Raw genomic sequence first — 17,793 nt, forward strand, 5'->3', positions numbered from 1 at the left:
TCCAGAGAAACTGATAGCTATTATTAAAGCGACATACGATGGCGCAAAATGTCATGTACTGCACCGACGCAAAATCTCGAAGGATTTTGAGATCAAAAGCGGAGTCCGCCAGTATTGCATCCTGTCGCCGATATTATTTCTTCTTGTTATCGGTGACGTTCTTCATGCTGCCTTGTCCAGGGGACGTGGAGAAGTTCAGTGGACAATGAAATCTTTTCTCAAACACCTCGACTACGCTGATGGCATCTGTTTGCTCTCTCACCGGGTCATGGACCTTTTCCAAATGGGCCTGGATTTGGAAAAAGAGGCAAGTAGAGTTGGACTGAAGATAAACACCAACAAAACCAAGGTTCTCAGTCTGACGAGTCAGCGCACTCTCCCTATCTGCATTAACGGACAGAGCATCGAAAACGTTGATCAATTTGTATATATAGGAAGCGTGGTTTCTGCGGACGGTGGCACCGAACTGGATGTCGCTCGACGTATTAACAGCGCTAGATTCGCTGCTTTGTTTAAAATCTGGAAGTGCAGTTATCTCAACACAAAAATCAACTTGAGACTGTTCTGTGCTAGTGTTCTTCTTGTGTTGCTATATGGGAATAGCAAATGGGAAGTGAACTCCACTGTTACCCACAAACTCCAAGTTTTCGTCAATACCTGTCTGCGTCGTGCCATCCGAGTGCTCTGGCCTAACACTATGTCAAACGAAGAACTTGGTCGGCGCACAGGCCTGGCACTCGTACGCACTGTGATTGGAAGACGGAAGTGGCAGTGAATAGTTTACACTTGAAGGGAAGGGTGACAATTGCATTGCGGGCTACGCCATGGAGTGGAATCCACTCTCCCAAGATGATCGACCAGTGGGTCGCCCCAAAGGTACTTGGCGCAGAACAGTAGAGGGGGAGTGCGAACGTCCCGGGAAGTCGTGGAGTGGGCTGAAGTGCATTTCGGGTAACCGCGAGCGATGGCGCGTAGGTGTGGTTGACGCAATATACCCCACCAAGGGGTGAATGTCAACCATATTTTTATTGTATGCGTTGGATTTAATAGCTCCCATGTGTATAAAATTTCATTTGAATAAGTGTAGCCGTTTTGAAGAAAAGTGTGTGTGACAGACAGACAGTAAACCGACTTTAATAAGGGTTTGTTTTTTACACAAAATTTTAAAAAGATGTAAGTGGAAAAAGTGAAATATGCACAACTCTATTTCAAAGCGAAGCCCGGGAATTCTTTTTTCAATAATGTGGAATAAAACAAAGCTTGTGCATCTTATTTTTCAATTTGTTGTTTTATATTTTAAATATAACATTGTTGAACGTTTTCTGTTGTTCTGTGTATGTCTGTTTGGGAGTGTGTTCTATATCCGACTCTGGGTTTATTTTTCTCAAGAATATGTTCCTTTGCTCTCTTTATTTCTTATTATTCACTTTTTATCTCTCTTTGTTTGTAAATTACAATTATAAATATACGATAAGAATATAGTAATGATAGAATATTTTGTTTGTTTTTACCTTCTTAATTAATTCAATAATTTCTATGTAATTTTTCTCTTTTTATTGGTTTTCTTGTTCCATTGTTTTACGTTTGTTTAATTTGTCTCGATCAATAAATAAATTACTAAACAACTAAAGAGAAATAAAGAATAAACGACAACGTAAACGTTGTACTCTCTTGTCCTTCGTTTACTCCTAAACTTATCCGATAAAATAATAGTAGCATCGAAAATAGTTTTTCAGTGATAACTTCTCTTGTATTTTAGACTTTTGCGTTTAAAAACTTATATAACATTAATGATAATGCGTTTCATGTATAATATAGTCGCTATATTATTAATATAATAATTTAATTATAAATTTCAATGAAGAGTAAATATAAAATATAATAGTCAATTTGTGTCTGTCTTTCAGTAAATCTACCAAAACGATTCGTTTCGATTTGAATTCAAAATAACAAAGGGAAAAGCTTTTCCCTTTCAAAATTATTATATTCGTTTCTTTTTATACATTTTATATTGTTCATTTCAATTTGTTAATATTCCAAAGGTCATGAGTATGATCCAATTCGCGATTCTTACGTCAAACAAAACCTGTCTTCCTGATTTCCAATCAATGACTTCAGCAATCATTTGCTCGGATTTTTCGAGGTTCTTCCTTCCTAGGATGCCCATTTCTGCTCAGTGTTATGTAGGAGGGCTGCGGTGGAGGCGTAATCAAAATGACTAGATTCTACTGCATGCAGAGCGCAATGTTTCAAGATTTACATATTGATACGGGTGCAGAAAGCAAATTTCCACTTGGGTGTTTGAACGCGGACTCTGCGCTGAGGTCCTGCGTTCCTATGGACGAACTGAGCATCCTTTTCTACTTCAGAAGGAATATCTTTCAAAATTTGTTGGGAATTAAATCAACAGCAAATTTAACGTTAGAGTGTCTGTCTATGGTCGTGCTTCCGTTTTTCTCAAAAGATCACAGTTTTTCATGCGCGCAAAACATAAGAAAGGAAAAGTCAGTGGAAAATATAGAAATGAAAGGTGCGAAAACGAAATTCATCATCGAGGCATCGCAGAATTTAACAACTTCGTAATTTATATTTATATCGAGCTCCCAGCGGGTAAAATAAACAGAGAGGATCCTCTAACCGTAAGCAGGAAACGATAAAAAGCGACGTGAGATCAAAAACAATTGTTTCTGGCGCATTTGCATATCTCCACTTCCAAAATGTGTTTTTTTTTTGTGTCCTACGAAATGAAGGAGAGATAATTCTAATTTGTTTTCGTCTTAAATTACTTGTTTTTGTCCCCTTGGAGGTAATGAAATTCATTCAACGCTATCTCGAATATTCAAAAATAATAACGCAAACTAAACTTTTTTTGCTGTTCCTAATAAAACACTCGAAAAAGTGGACTTTTCCCATTTTCAATTCTAATAGAATAAATTTTATCGACATATTAACGCAATGCTTTTCTTTGACGAATGTCGATGTTTGAATTATTTTTTTTTTTGTAGTTTTTATTTTTATTTTTTACTGAATGGATATCCTTTTCTGGCTTAACATTTTCGTTTGCTTTGTGTTTGCGACTGAACAATTGCATTTACGCGATCGCAATTCATCAAAAAGGCATACTAAAATGTAGGCCCGCATCGGGGGCCACTCTCAAACTCTATAAGTAACGCGGTGGCCCAGAATTATATGATCCTTGCGGTCCTTGCGCCGGACGATAGGTTCCGTCGAACGGTGAATTCGAGCGTTGATTGAAATGATGATAGTTATTCGTTGGTATTTGATGCTAATAGGGAGAGGATCAGTTCGTTAGCGACCGTGTGATCACCATAAGACAATTGCAAGCAACTCACCTGTATGCCACGCAACCCAATTGCTCCGGCCGCTCCCATGATGTGGCTCGGCCCGTCTCCTAAATCCAGTTGCAAACTATCCGGCGGCTCGCCTGATAAATGTAATTGTCCTAGCGATGCAGTAGCCATTGCCACGTCCGGCATCATATCCGAGAGATGCCCTTCCGGACACGAATTCGTATTCTCATCATCATGCATGGGTGGAAAACGATAATCACCCTCGGTAATAATCGCCGGCAATTCAGATCGATGAGCCGATAGACGATTGTAATTTTGATGATGACTAAGGTGCTGTCGCGGGAACGTCATGTTTCGATTGTAACATGGCGAGATATTTTGTACTGTAGTCTCGTTGGCCATTGCTGGTGATGGAGGCGGAGTTTGGTCCTCCTCCATTTCATCGTTTTGAATAGCAGCAACTTCATCTATACATTGATTCATAGAATTCTCTAGCAGATCTGCCACAGCATCGGGGAGGTTGAATTCACGCACCACACGTAATCGAATTTGGCGATTGATTTCATGTTTCGATGAGAGTGGCAACAAGAGAGCCCGCTGACACATAGGCGTTTGTCGAAGCTTGTGCTCGCGCTTGATCATAGCTGTCATTGTTGCGTTATCAGGGGCAGGAATTGCTGCAGCAGCGGCCAAAACGTCAACACTGTCCGTTCCGGCATTCATTCGAGACACCATGTATAACGTGTCCGGTATGTCGGGCAGGTGACGAGATCTACGTATCCTCATCAGCTCGACATGATGTGAGGAGGCCATTCGATCTTCAAGCAAAGCCTTTACCTCTTCGTAGTAGGGCATAAACAGGCGTGGACGTACAAACAGCCCTTGATTCTTCCCACCTCGAATCCATGCATTCACACGCAAATTTTCGCGTTCGTCGCCAATCATATGCGAAGGCGGGGTGCTAACTAGTCCCCGACGTATTGCTTGACATAGAATATCACTATTTGGCGGAAGAACATGATCCATTCGCACTAATGGTAATAGTTCTGATAGTATTTCTCTTAATTCTACATCACTAAGGTCCCGTTTTTTTACACCCTTGCGGGTTACTGAATGCGCTGTGTGGCTTAGGAGATTCGGTTCTCGATCTTCCATTCGTCTGATGAGTTCTATTTCGCCCCATTTAAGTACTGCCTGTAAAACTTCTAGTTCTGAAGCCTGCAAGAAATTACTCTGAAGTGCACAAATCAACTGTGCTTTGTCCAACTGATGTAAAACTTGTGAATTAACCACTGCGGAGAATTCTTCCCGCAGATATTGGCACGCTTGTCGATATACCCAGGCGGAACCATGTGGCTGGCTGCCCCATTTGAGTACGGTTGGCAAAGTTTCTAACGTTAGCCACTCTAATATCAAGTCTTCGCACCCTTGCGCTAGAATATCTAGCTCTAAAAACCTTCCAATCTGATATAGTTCCATAGCTTCCTCTAGTGGTGTGGGACGAACGCGTCCTGTATGCGTAAGAGCATGAACTTCACCTAGGCTACCTGCACTGCTGCCGCTTCCAGCTCCACGTAATATCAGAGTTAAGTCTACCGTGTCCAGATAGATTGCATGAAGTAAAACTCGAGCATATCGCTTGGGTATTACACTTTCATCCAAAACAATCCTAGTAGGAACGTGCAACGCCCGTTCAGCATACTCTTCCACATTCCTTGTCCGCCGTTGAATTAGATTGCGAAAGAAAGGCGACCGTGCACTGAGTATCGCTTTGTGACATTGTAGTTCCAACTTGGGCCGGAATCCGTATTCGGAACTCCCTGAATCTGGCCGATGGTAGTCGTTGCCTTCGGACGTAAAAACTAGAGCTGCATCTGCATAATCACCGGTCTCCAACAGATACCGCAAATCGTGCTCCAATGGATTTGGAGTTCCAAAATCGTCGCCCAGCTGTCTAAGGATATTAATATCAATAGTTGGATCGTGCGGACACAAGTCCCCAGTATATAAATAACGCAACAGTGATGAGAACATCTGAACATCGATTGGTGACGAGGGGAGTTCCAGACAAATCCGAGCACCAAATCCAGGACATCCAGCGAGCAACTCGCGAAAATATGAACACCTAGCCGATAGTATAGATCTATGAACCGGAAATACAGTACCACGAAAAACTAGATCACAATCTGTACAGGTTTTCATGTCGAACAATGTCGACAGGTCCTGTTTGAAAGTAGTTGCAGGCGGCCGTGCTAATTCCGCTTGAACGGAGAGATCTTTTAGGGCCGCCAAAGCTTCATATTCTTCACATAACGCCGCTAATTCTAGTGGACTCCAGTCCGAAACAAAATCACGAAGAACCCGCGCATGATCACAAGCCTTTGATGAACGTCTACGTCTGATGAATTTCCGTTTCAATGTAGCGAAGCCTGTTACACGTTTGCGACGCTGTTCCCGAAAGTGTGAAGCTCCGCTGGCTCCGCCACTTGCAATTCCACTTCCACTTGATGGTATCGGTTGCCCAAGACCACCAGATGTTGATGGAATCGCTTGACAATCGGATGAGGTAGCCGCCCCCATTTTAGACCGACTGGAATTTCAATCGGCCTCGCTCCAATTAGACTTCGATAGTTGAAGTGAGTTTTATAAAATTTCCGTTTTGTTTTGCATATTGGGTCCTAAAATTCTGAAAAGATAAAAAAACGCCATTAGCGTGTAAAGGATAAATTCGAAAGTCTCGAGATGGATATTTTAGTATTATTTTAAATAAAAGACTGAGAATGAATATTTGAATACTTTTGAGCCGGTTCCTGCAGTAAAATTCGGACCAGTTACATGCTTGGCTTTATTTTGCTGGAACAAATCTGAATGTCGTTCGCGATATTCAATATTATGATCAATAATCCTTGGAAAATGTGAAGTTTTGCGTTCATGAGTGGGTCAAAAACCAAATATTAGGACAAACTGTAGGGAAATTAAGAAAGATCTCTATAACATGGCACGGATTACCAACAATTACAAATACGTACAGTGGGAAAAACAACAGGTGTTCCTAATGTCGCTGCATTATGTTCAACATTCTGTGGAGGAAGACCAGTCACAATGAGAGGAACTGGAAACCTGACTTGACTGTTGGTGGCACCGTTGCCTAATTCTTCCAGAAATCAGGAGAAGAACGCTCAACAGAAGTAAATTTCAGTTGTAAAGAAGTCTTCTTTGGAGACTAAATTTTGCCTGCCAAAACCTTTTCTTCCACCTCTACCAGGAGAAGCGAAAGATGGAAAAGCTGATGGTCTAATACCGGTATGCAGACCCGTCACCGTCAACTCGGCGATGACAGTAAAGCGTGCTGCGAAAGAAAGCGAAGTTTCTCGGAAATGGGAACAAACATAAAAGTTAATCAAATTAACCTGCAGCATGCCAAAGTCTCTTCCTATCTACTGGCAGCAAGGCTGGCAAAGTTGTAGGAGGGTTTGAGGCAACGTACTCTGTACTATCCTCAGTAAAACAAAAATAAAATGCTGAGATCAGGGAAAGAGATAAATAGAGTATAGTTGGAGTTATTACTATGCTAAATCCTACCTGATCTCTCTTGGTGACAGGCCCCGCGACAGGTCGACCAAGAAAATGCATAGAATGTCGTTACAAACATGATGATCGGATTAAGTCACAGGCCTCGGAGAAATGCTAGGGCGTCCACCTCAGTCGACGCGGCAGGACGGGCCCCGGTCCTGTCGAGAAATGGGCAAGGGTTCTTGACGCATGGACGGCGTCAGGACGTAAGCAAGTTAGTCCGCACACAACGAACAAAACAAATACGTGTCTGCACGCTAAATGTTGGTACCCTAACTGGAAAGACCGAGGAACTCGCAAGAGCCCTTCGGAAAAGGTGCATTGACATCTGCGCTCTACAAGAAACCCGATGGTCTGGTTCCAAAAGCTGCGACATTGAACGCGAACGCGGTAAAAATGGCTACAAACTTCTCTATTTTGGTAACCCACACACTCAATATGGTGTTGGCATTGCCATCTCAGAGGGTTTCCGTGATGCCATTAAAGAAGTCGAACGATTTGATGATCGGCTGATGAAGCTCACCATTATATCAGCTGATCGCACTATTCACTTCTTCACCGCGTATGCACCACAGACAGGCCGACCTGATGCCGAGAAAGATGCCTTCTGGCAACTTCTCGATGAAAAGACTTGTCACGTGCCTGCTGACGATTACATAATCATTGCCGGCGACCTTAATGGTCATGTGGGTGAAAAGGCAGACGGTAACAGGTGCCATGGGGGAAAGGGGTTCGGAGCGCGCAACGAAGGTGGCGAGCGTATAATCGATTTTGCGGACACCCATGACCTTGTACTTATGAATACATGGTTCATCAAACGATTGTCTCATCTTCCCACATTTTATAGTGGGAACAATAAAACGCAAATCGACTATATTCTCATAAGACGTCAACATTTTACCACTGTCACTGATTGCAAAGTCGTTCCCTATGAGACCATCGCACCTCAACATCGGCCGTTGATTGCTGTCCTGCGAATTAAGCCACCGATAAAACGGCGTGAGGAACGCACTGGCCCGCCGCGCATTAAATGGTGGCGATTTGGTGAGAAGAACGAAGAAACGGTCTCACTCATACGATTGCCAACCATTACGAATGTGGAAGAATCATGGAACCAAATGAAAGACACGATCCACAAAGCGGCCTCTGCAACCCTCGGGGTCACCAAGCCGGGTAAGCGGTACATCAACCGAGATACTTGGCTTTGGAATGATGATGTTGAAATGAAGGTCCGTGAAAAGAAACGCCTCTACCACAAATTTCTCGACGATGCCAACCGGGAAGCAAAGAAAGCGGTCGCTGTCACCCGAGCGAACCATTTCAAAAATCTTTACGATAAACTGGACACTCGGGATGGCGAGAGAGATCTGTACCGACTTGCTAAAAGCCGTGATGAACGCACACAGGATATCGAACACTTCTGTTGTGTTAATGACAAGAACGGTACTTTGCTTACCAACCGTCGAGCCACAACGGATAGATAGCAAGAATATTTCGAGCAGATTTCAACTGAAGAATTTGCTCATCCTTCACTTCCATAATCGCGGCCAACATTTAGAACAGTTCCACCTGTCAGTGCAACTGAAGTCGAGGAGGCAATAAAACAGATGAAATCGGGGAAAACAACAGGACCTGACGACATCGCATCTGAGCTCTGGAAAGCAAAGAGCTGGGACCCAACACCGTGGCTCAGTGAATTCTTTAACCGGGTTATTCAGGAAAGAAGAACACCATCTGACTGGCAAGAAAGTACCACTGCTCCAATATGGAAAAAGAAAGGTAGTCCAGCAGAATGTTCAAATTACCGTCCGATCCGGTTACTTTCCCATACCATGAAGATTTTTGAACGCATTCTTGACAACCGTATTCGCGAAATCGTTGAAATAACCGTGAATCAAGCCGGATTTGTCAAGAACTGTGAAACTATTGACGCAATACACGCTGCGCGGTTACTCATGGAGAAATACCGTGAGAAGCATCGCCCTCTTTACATTGCCTTTCTGGATCTAGAGAAAGCGTTTGACCGTGTACCACACGAACTCATCTGGTATGCTTTACGACAACACTTCGTGCCAGAAGAACTCGTGCGCTGGGTTCAATTGCTCTACCACGATCCGAAAAGTAAAGTTCGAAGTATGGCGGGTGTATCAAAACCGCTTCGTGTCTCTGTTGGAGTTCATCAAGGAAGTGCCCTCTCACCACTCCTCTTTGTCCTTGTTATGGACACCGTCACACGGGATATTCAACGTCCAGCGCCCTACACACTGCTTTATGCAGATGATGTTTTCCTAGCATCTGATAGCAAAAATGATCTCGAACAACTTGTTCAAAAATGGAATGATCGCCTCATGCAACACGGTCTCAGATTGAATTTAAACAAAACTGAATTTTTGACGACCGATCCCCATGAAACAGGCACAATCACTGTCAGCGGCAGTGATCTGCCCAGATCTGAGCGATTTAAATACCTCGGGTCAACGCTATCAGCCAATGGAGAGCTGCGCTATGAAATTGCTTCACGCATTAACGCAACCTGGGTGAAGTGGCGTTCCACAGCTGGTGTCCTTTGTGATCGACGTATCAACGAACGTCTCAAATCTAAAATTTACCGCAATGTTGTCCGTCCAGTCGCTCTCTATGGTTCTGAGTGTTGGCCGACCATAAAAGACAATGAACGGCGTCTCGCGGTAATGGAGACGAAGATGCTACGTTGGACTAGTGGCGTCACACGTTTAGATCACATCCGAAATGAGGATATCCGCGATCGTTATGGGGTTGCACCGATCGTGGAAAAGTTGCGAGAGAGGCGTCTTCGATGGTATGGTCACGCAATTCGTGCAAACGAGAATTCACTTGCAAAGATTGGTCTGAACATCGAAGTCGATGGTAAACGACCAAAAGGCAGACCTAAGCAACGGTGGCTTGATACGCTGGATGGGGATTTGAAAGCCTCGAGATTGCACCCAGATCAGGCATTCGATAGAGCCAAATGGCGAAGCCGATCACGACGAGCCGACCCCGCTTGTGAACGGGACAAAGGCTGAAGAAAAAGAAGAAGAACAAAATCTGTAATATTGAATTAATAAAGGCGATGAGAGATGAGACATCCTCGACATCGAGAGCCTGCGTCCTGATTTACATTAGAGGGCAACCTACCATGAAAGTGTTGCCAGAGGAATTGAGATACAGCCAGAGCGGTGGTTACCAATAAAAAAAGCAAGAACTGCAACAATGCATTTTGATACTAAAGGAGGATAAGGAGAGCGAGTTCTACGAAATATTTTTCCTGCGAATTTGCTCTGGGCTGGTTTCTTTTGGCAGAGGGTAAAGGTAGGAAAGAATTACAGTCTGGCCCGACTTTGTGATGTCGCCTAAGAACATGGTGTCGATGAAATTTTAATTCAGTGGATCTATGCTATTCTAACACAGCGATTGCTGTGTGTAGAAGTGAATGCTGATCATGCATTACTCAATTTGCACTCCTTGGATTTATATATACAAAACGCTGCAATGCGCTTATAGACAAATACGTTTAAATTTATGGGGAAATAATGGACGTGAGGGGCATACATCATTGAAAGAGTTATTGAGAGAACTGAATTCAATTTTTGTAATGCCTTCCGAGGCTCGGGTTTGGTACAAGATGTGAAGTTGTCCTCAGAAGAAGAGGAAAGTGTGGTGCGATATACTGACGTCTTTTACATTGATGGCTCAAAAACAAAATAGGATTCTACCTTTCGAATAACGAAGGATTTTTGGGACAATATGCATATGTCTTTCAGGCTGAATCCTAAGCATGTGTGGTTGATGGGCGGTTAAAGGGAAAACGCATCGCAGGCGTTGAGTAATCCTTTAGTCACCACAAAAATCATTCAGGAATGTGGAAACCGACTGAATGCTATTTCTAGATCCAATACGATGGAGTTACTCTGAGAATATGATCATTGTGGTGTAGATGGAAATGAAATCTGAGATGCCTTTGCAAAAGAGTTTCCCCCAATATGATAGCCTTGGCCGACTATAAATGCCGATCTTGCGGAAATATAAACGAAGATGTTGCGTTTGACTAGTGGCGTGACACGTTTTGATCACATCCAAAATGAAGGTATCCACGATCGATATGGGGTCGCACCGATCGTGGAAAAACTGCGAGAGAGGTGTCTTCGATGGTAAGACCACGTAATTCGCGCTAACGAAAATTCACTCGCCAAGATTGGTCTGAACATCGAAATCAACCAAAAGGCCGGCCGGAACAACGGTGGCTTGATACGCTGGATGGGGATTTAAAAGCCTCACGATTGCATCCAGATCAGGCATTTGATAACACCAAATGGCGAAACCGATCACAACGAGAAGACCCCGCTTGTGAACGGGTCAAAGACTGGAGTGTCAGTAATACTGGCTAATACTGCTATCAAAAACTGAAAACAACGTCCCTGTATGAGCGGATAGCAGTTGTTAGGCACATCAAATGTTTCCTGTCAGAACCAAACAAACATACTGCAAATTACATCCTTTTGAAAAGCACGATTTCTATATTGTGGGAATTCTGATTGGCCATAATTCACATATGTTGAGAAAAGGAGTTCTACAAGGTGGTACGTTTCCATCCATTCCAGCGGAATCCAAAGAATATTTTCCATGTAAGTTCCACACCTTTGGACACACCAGACGTCTAATTTTTGGTGCTGAAGTGTTTCAATGGGTACAATTACATCCACTAGCGGAAACACTGCGACGAACGAAGGAGGATAGATGAACTAATGTCCATGAATTGATAGGAAGAACGAAGGATTCTGAAAGCGCGGCTGAATCAACATACTGAAAATTAAATCAAAGTTTGCAACCGAGATTCTCGTAAGAGGCAGTCACCGTTAAAGCCCAACAAGATAGTAAACGGGCGTCGGGGGAGAATGATGATAATTTCTTCTAAGGCGTTATCCCAGTCATGAAAAATCAAACACTTGCTGGAGAAAAAAAAGAAAAATGCCTTTATTCAGAATATTTTCCATCTGCATCTCCATCCACTCCAAAAAAATGTCTTTTTAGATCAAATCATTTATCATGTTGGAAGCGCTGATTCGTAAGTCCATGCTCCATTGAAAAAAATAAGTGGTAGTCGAAGGAGCCAAGTCTGGTAAATGTGGCGAATGGGATAATGCTTCCCAAATAAGAGTTGCCGACTGATCATTTCTCGACGCTCATCGCGATTCAATGTAGGAACGCCTGTTGCATCGCAGAAGCAGAATTTTTGATGTTTACTTTCTGTTCTCCATTTATCTCTCAGTCAGTTAATGCATATTGCGGAAAGCAATCCTAACGCTTGTTTTCGGCTATAGTCAGTAAAAGTTTTAGCGACCTGTTCGAGGTATAAAAAAATTTGTAAAAAGGTTGAGGGATGGAAGCTGTGAAAAGGGTTGAGGCAACTTTTGCAATTGTCCCAGTCGATGTTTCTTTGCGTTCAGGCCGGTATCAGCAAAACAAAATTAGTAGGACATTCGGCAGTAATGTGAAGATGAACTGTCAGTCAGAGTCAGTTGTATGGTCCGTGCGGACTGGTCGCACTTCATCTAAAACTTTTGTGTTCTGCGGTACAGGAGAGCAGTTTCTATGATACGGGTGGGCAGTTGCCATGTAACAAAGGTTAGGAAAATTGAGGAGTTATCTTCCAATGAAATCGGGTGATAAAAGTGATTTCAACTTCATTATTAACACTTTAGCGATGTAGACAGGGACTCGGGCCGGCGGTATTCTGAGGAATCTGCGTAAGATACCGAATTCCCCCATTCTCATTGGGTTTGCACGCGGCGTTGGCGGATGTTGTGAAGCGTTTTGGATTCGCAATCTGCCCGCTTGGAAATCATCGTGGTCAAGGTAGTTATTCATATTGGCCCCAGAACTGACCACGCGTGCGTTTTTGAGGATCCCTTCCGAAGTCCGCCCAAATCTTTCGAAGAAAAGAAATACTGATAGGTTACAAGAAGTGTTTGGTTTTCCTTTGACTAATTAGAGTAACATCGTGAAATGTTGTACTTGAAATGTTGTCGTCGTTTTATTTCAGTGTAGATCGATTTTGGTGACCGCCCAGGGTCCATGAAAGTGTTATGTGAGCTGGCGCTCCGATGTTACCGTCGTGTGTATTTGTATTAGTTGCCTGAAGACAAGGATTTCCCGCGTGAAGGGACCGTTCCCTGAACCGCTCGGCCCAGGGTGAACTGCAATAGCTTAGTGCATTGCGTTGGCGACGTAACCGCCCGGAGTGCGCCATTGACTGTCGCCGGTCTGACAGCACATCAAAGCACAATACTCCAAGGAGCTGGCGGTCCACTGGATCCTGCTGAGGCTTCGCTGGACTATGCAGAAATTTCCCTTAGTAAAGCTTGTATCACGAAATTAAATTGAATTCTCAGTGAACGTACTTTTAAGAAAAACGAAGTCTCAAAAAAAAAAAAAAAAAAACAGAAATTACAATGTAAATACAGAAAAAAACGTTCACATTAATCCACATCATATAAATGCGAAACGAACTACGATATAGTGCTCGAAATTCCAAAGGGAAAGTGAGTTTTATGTATACATTTGGATTAACGCCACTGTAAATTGTTCAACTTCTGGACAAAAAATAAGTCGTATTCCTGCAAACCAATCCTTTGAGAGCATTTTATTTCTTTTCGAATTTTAGTTTTTTATTCCATTTTTTATTATTTATATTTTAATTTTTTTTTTTACTTTTAGCTAATTTTACGATTATTTATATTTTCCGAGTTGTTACAATCCCGGCAGATGCCAAATTTTACCTAATACCTAAGTGTCAAGCATTTAGACTCGGACGATCCTACCTATTTAAAATATACAGGAGTTCTGGTGGTGGTGGCCGATGGTTAGTGGGAGAATCCATTGAGGATCCCTGCATCATCGAACACGTTTGTAGAATTGTGTACTTCTGCATAGTTTGAAACTGACTGTGTGAGAGTCCCAGGACATCAAGCCAATCGTGGTGGATTTGGGTACAGTACCTGTAGTTGACGCTATTATGGGAACTATGGTACAACCACCCTTTCGAGACACTAATTTTTTTTGATTTTCCGAGCTAGTGGCTCATAGCTCACCTTCTCATCCACGTATTTTCGGTCAACGTTACTATTAAAAGGGAAAACAACATCAATTATACACGAGGAGCGACCCGTTTTGCCAACTAACAGCACGTCAGGCTTGTGTAAGGTATGGCGATCAGTTAGAACTTGCCGGTCCCAACAAATGCTGTAAAAAGAACTATTAAGTACTGCATGCGGCTCATACCGATAAACCGAGCATGTTCCCGTGATCAACCCCCGCTTGTTTGCAAGATTTTGATGAATCACCTTACATACAGCATTACACCTGTTCGCGAATTGCGACGGTACCATAACAGTTCATCCAGAAATGAAATTCTCTGGCGTCTCTAACATCGAACCACACATTCTGCACTGATTGTTCTCTACCCGATCTCTCATTATGAGTTTAGTGAATGGCACACATAAATCCCTCCGTTTCAACACAGAGCTTCCTAGCACACAGCAATCTGTTCGACAAATACAAGTGAATACATGGCTGCCGGAGACAATTCACGTATTTACCATGCATTTCCTTCGATTTTTATCCTTCGATCTGTTCTTGGTCTGAATTTAGCACACTCAGAGGATTGAAAAATCGATCCTTCAAGTTAAGCGGAGTCATCCCGCAATCTGCCCTACAAGCAGTTGCATACAAGGAACTCGCCTGCCCTTTGTTGTAAAAATAAGCGCGTAGCGAGTAGACTTGGCGATGATGTGCCGCAACGACAACCACGCCTCTACATCCGATGTCACGCAGCAGGTTCATCCAATCTACGGCAGAATTGGGGTGATGCACTCGGAGTTTGAACATAGTAGTTCGTATCCGGCGCTGTAAGTTTTCCAGAGCAATATTCCGATGAAGGGATAGCGAATATGTTCAATGCGCCTATTTTATTCTTCCCCGAGATATGCAAATTTACACGACGCAGGAATTCGGACAGCAGAGCACCCTTCAAATCACAAACACGAGCATGGGCTCCTTGCAGATTCCTAGGAACCTGTAGAAGTATATCTCAGTTACAGCTTGGGTGTGGAGGTAACCAATGCTATGTCCGACAAGTGGTCAAGTGTTGACCTTTGCGGATAGCTGGGATTCGACACTTATCTAATCCAATTCTATCCGAATATCACAGCTAAACAAGTGCGCATTGACTCTTCCACGTTCGTTATGAACTTATAGAGGGTTGGTAACCACGTAATCAGCTCGGAAGCGTGTCCCTATTAGGGACAAGGTAGGTATTATAATTCCCGCAGTGAGGAAGGGTGGACATTCTTCCGGCCGACCATTGACCTGGCTTACCGACCACGCCTACTGGTAAACTTGTTATACCAAAAACTCTGCATCCGATCCAGACCAGGACCCGGACCCCTCAAGTTCTTCGAGCTGTTTAGGGCCCGTCGAACCTACTCTTCGATAACATCCGCAATATTGTAGCATGGCGGGCACTTTCACCACGCTGGGCCTCAAATTCCACCCCTCTTTTGCTTTGGTTACCGAAAACTATACTGCCTAGATGCTCTCTTTTGATTGGATGAATGATCTGAAAAAGCTCCGCTGGTTGCTCGCGTATATTTTTATATTTTATTATTCTTAATTTATTTCTACGTTTTGGCAATTATTTACATTTCATTTTATTGTCCTTTTTTAAGTTGCTTCCTCAAATTTTTACTTCGGAGTAAACTGAGTATTTTATTTGCCTGCGTATGAATTCGTTGACTGCCCCCATTAATCTCTTTTGATTTGATGACTCCTTCTTCCCTTACTCTTCCACAAAACTCACAATAACAAAGGAGTATCCTCCAATTTTAGTGGTCTGAGGATGCCAAAGTAGAGAAGGAGCCTCAAAGGCCTCGCCTCATTGTACATTTGAGGCGGAAGAAGCAACGATTGAGGATGTGTTCCGTCGTGGATCCTCCTTCTCAATCATGACACTCGGGTTCGGAGTTTTTATGGCACAATGTGCACGAATTAACAAGATTTTCAGATGAAAGTTTGACATATTTTTGTGTATGATCATTTATAAAAAATATTTATAAGCGATGAAGATGCCCATGAGATTCTGGCTCATTGCCTAAACAGCCTGTGTGCAGGGACCGTGGACAGAGCGCTTCATCACATAGACGTACCAGCTTTCCTCATCTCACATCACCGGTCGCCTGAACAGTCCAAATTGACAAGCCTAGCGCATCCCAGCCCCGCTCCGGCCGCGGGTTGCGTAACTGACAGACCAAACTGAGCGCGGATGCCAACCTTTAAGGACACGTGAAATTTCGTAATGTTATGTGAGGAGCCGAAGCGTTCAAAGGGCACCCTCCACACTCGCGAGCCTCGCTGGCAGGCGCAACCAAGCGCGTGTCGGCGGAACACTTCATTGTACCTTCAGTATTTGCGGGCGCAACTTCACGGTCAATTTCCCGAACTTTCTTTTGTTATTCTGGTATCTTGCTCGTCACAAGTCTTTTGACGATCACCCAATCACATTAAGCCATACGTCTAGGAAACCTGGTATTGTGTTGAGGAATAGATAGGAAGTGGTCAAGACGAAATTGTCGTGGCCCATTGTGAAGCGAACTTATTGGAATTTGAAAGTCTCTCCAAAGCAGCAAGCAATCCCAGAAATAGTGGCCACAACAGAAATCATGTCCATAGTTCTTGTAGTTAGATATCTGGAGAATGATGTGAAGATTCCAATTCAGCAAGTTTGCCAATGTCAATGCCAACTACACCATTAACAACTGCATTAATTACGCTTAAAGCAACCCACCAACGAGTGATATAATCAAATTGGATAAATAAGTCTACTTTGAACCCTCGTCACAAGAAGAAAGGAAGCTACCAGCTTTTGGCTAAAAGAGGAATCACTTTCTCAAAGCCACCACATTCCGCTTTGTAAACATTCCTCATTCACAACGACGCTGCTTATCACACATCATCAATATTTCCATAAACAAATCCATTTTTTGGAAGCAGCTGGCAATGAAAATCCAGTCCATGTCGCCAATGACATTCAAAGCGCCCGGCAACGTCTTCAGTTATCTGAATTTCTAATTTCGCCGTTTGAACTTTAGTTGCCGAGGCGTCGCACCTGCACATCACACACACTCGTCCCGCGGATTTAAATAAATTGCAAAGTGCAAAAAAAGTCATAAAAAACGTGCACAGAGAACCCATCGATGTGACATTTCCACACGATGGAATCCACCACACATGGCCTTTCTATGGCAGCACTGAAGTGGCCCAGTAAATTTTCACACTTCCCCTCGCCCGCCCCTCCGCGGGAGAAAACTTTCACACACAAGAGAAAAAACCATGAACGATCCTTTCCACCTTGAATCGATCAATTTTGCCGTGAAATTGGGACAAGAAACTGCCCGCCCGTTGCGAATCGCCGCTCGAAAAACATCCGCCCGGACACTGGGTTGACATAGACACAATTTTCCGCATGAAGGGTGGTCGCATCGCGGCCCAATTACCTTTAATTACAAACATCTTGGTGGCGACCACGCAGCATCGACGTCGCCCGCTTTTACGACATCTTTTCCGCTCAAACGCCTACCCGAACTGTTCGCACTCCGTGCACCGACGTGCGTGACTCGATTACGGACACTTTCACGTAATTTCTCACTGATTTTCCGCAATCCTCGTCAATTTCCAGCGACATAAACACCCTCCGATCCTTGACAGAAACAGGTGTACATCATACGTCAAAACGTACTAGATGCCGTGTCAGGTTGGAGTAAAGTAAACATGGCTGTTTTTGCTGAATCTTGAAAATAAATAGTTGACTTTTCAGCCCCAGGCAGGTTTTCTGTTT

At 43.4% G+C, this 17,793-nt stretch overlaps 1 protein-coding gene across 1 annotated transcript; it reads right to left on the reverse strand.

Moving 5' to 3' along the window:
• Positions 1 to 1,272: 1,272 nt before the first annotated feature.
• LOC119658461 (BTB/POZ domain-containing protein 7) lies at positions 1,273 to 17,784 on the reverse strand. Its single transcript, XM_038065865.1, has 3 exons — positions 17,453 to 17,784; positions 3,354 to 5,997; positions 1,273 to 3,286 (listed from the first exon to the last, which is right to left on the reverse strand). Exons 2-3 carry the CDS (start codon positions 5,889 to 5,891, stop codon positions 3,161 to 3,163), a joined length of 2,664 nt encoding a protein of 887 aa, XP_037921793.1. The 5' UTR covers positions 5,892 to 5,997; positions 17,453 to 17,784; the 3' UTR covers positions 1,273 to 3,160.
• Between the last annotated feature and the right edge of the window lie 9 nt (positions 17,785 to 17,793).

This window comes from Hermetia illucens, chromosome 5 (assembly GCF_905115235.1).
Source record: "Hermetia illucens chromosome 5, iHerIll2.2.curated.20191125, whole genome shotgun sequence".
Classification (NCBI taxonomy): Eukaryota; Metazoa; Arthropoda; class Insecta; order Diptera; family Stratiomyidae; genus Hermetia; species Hermetia illucens.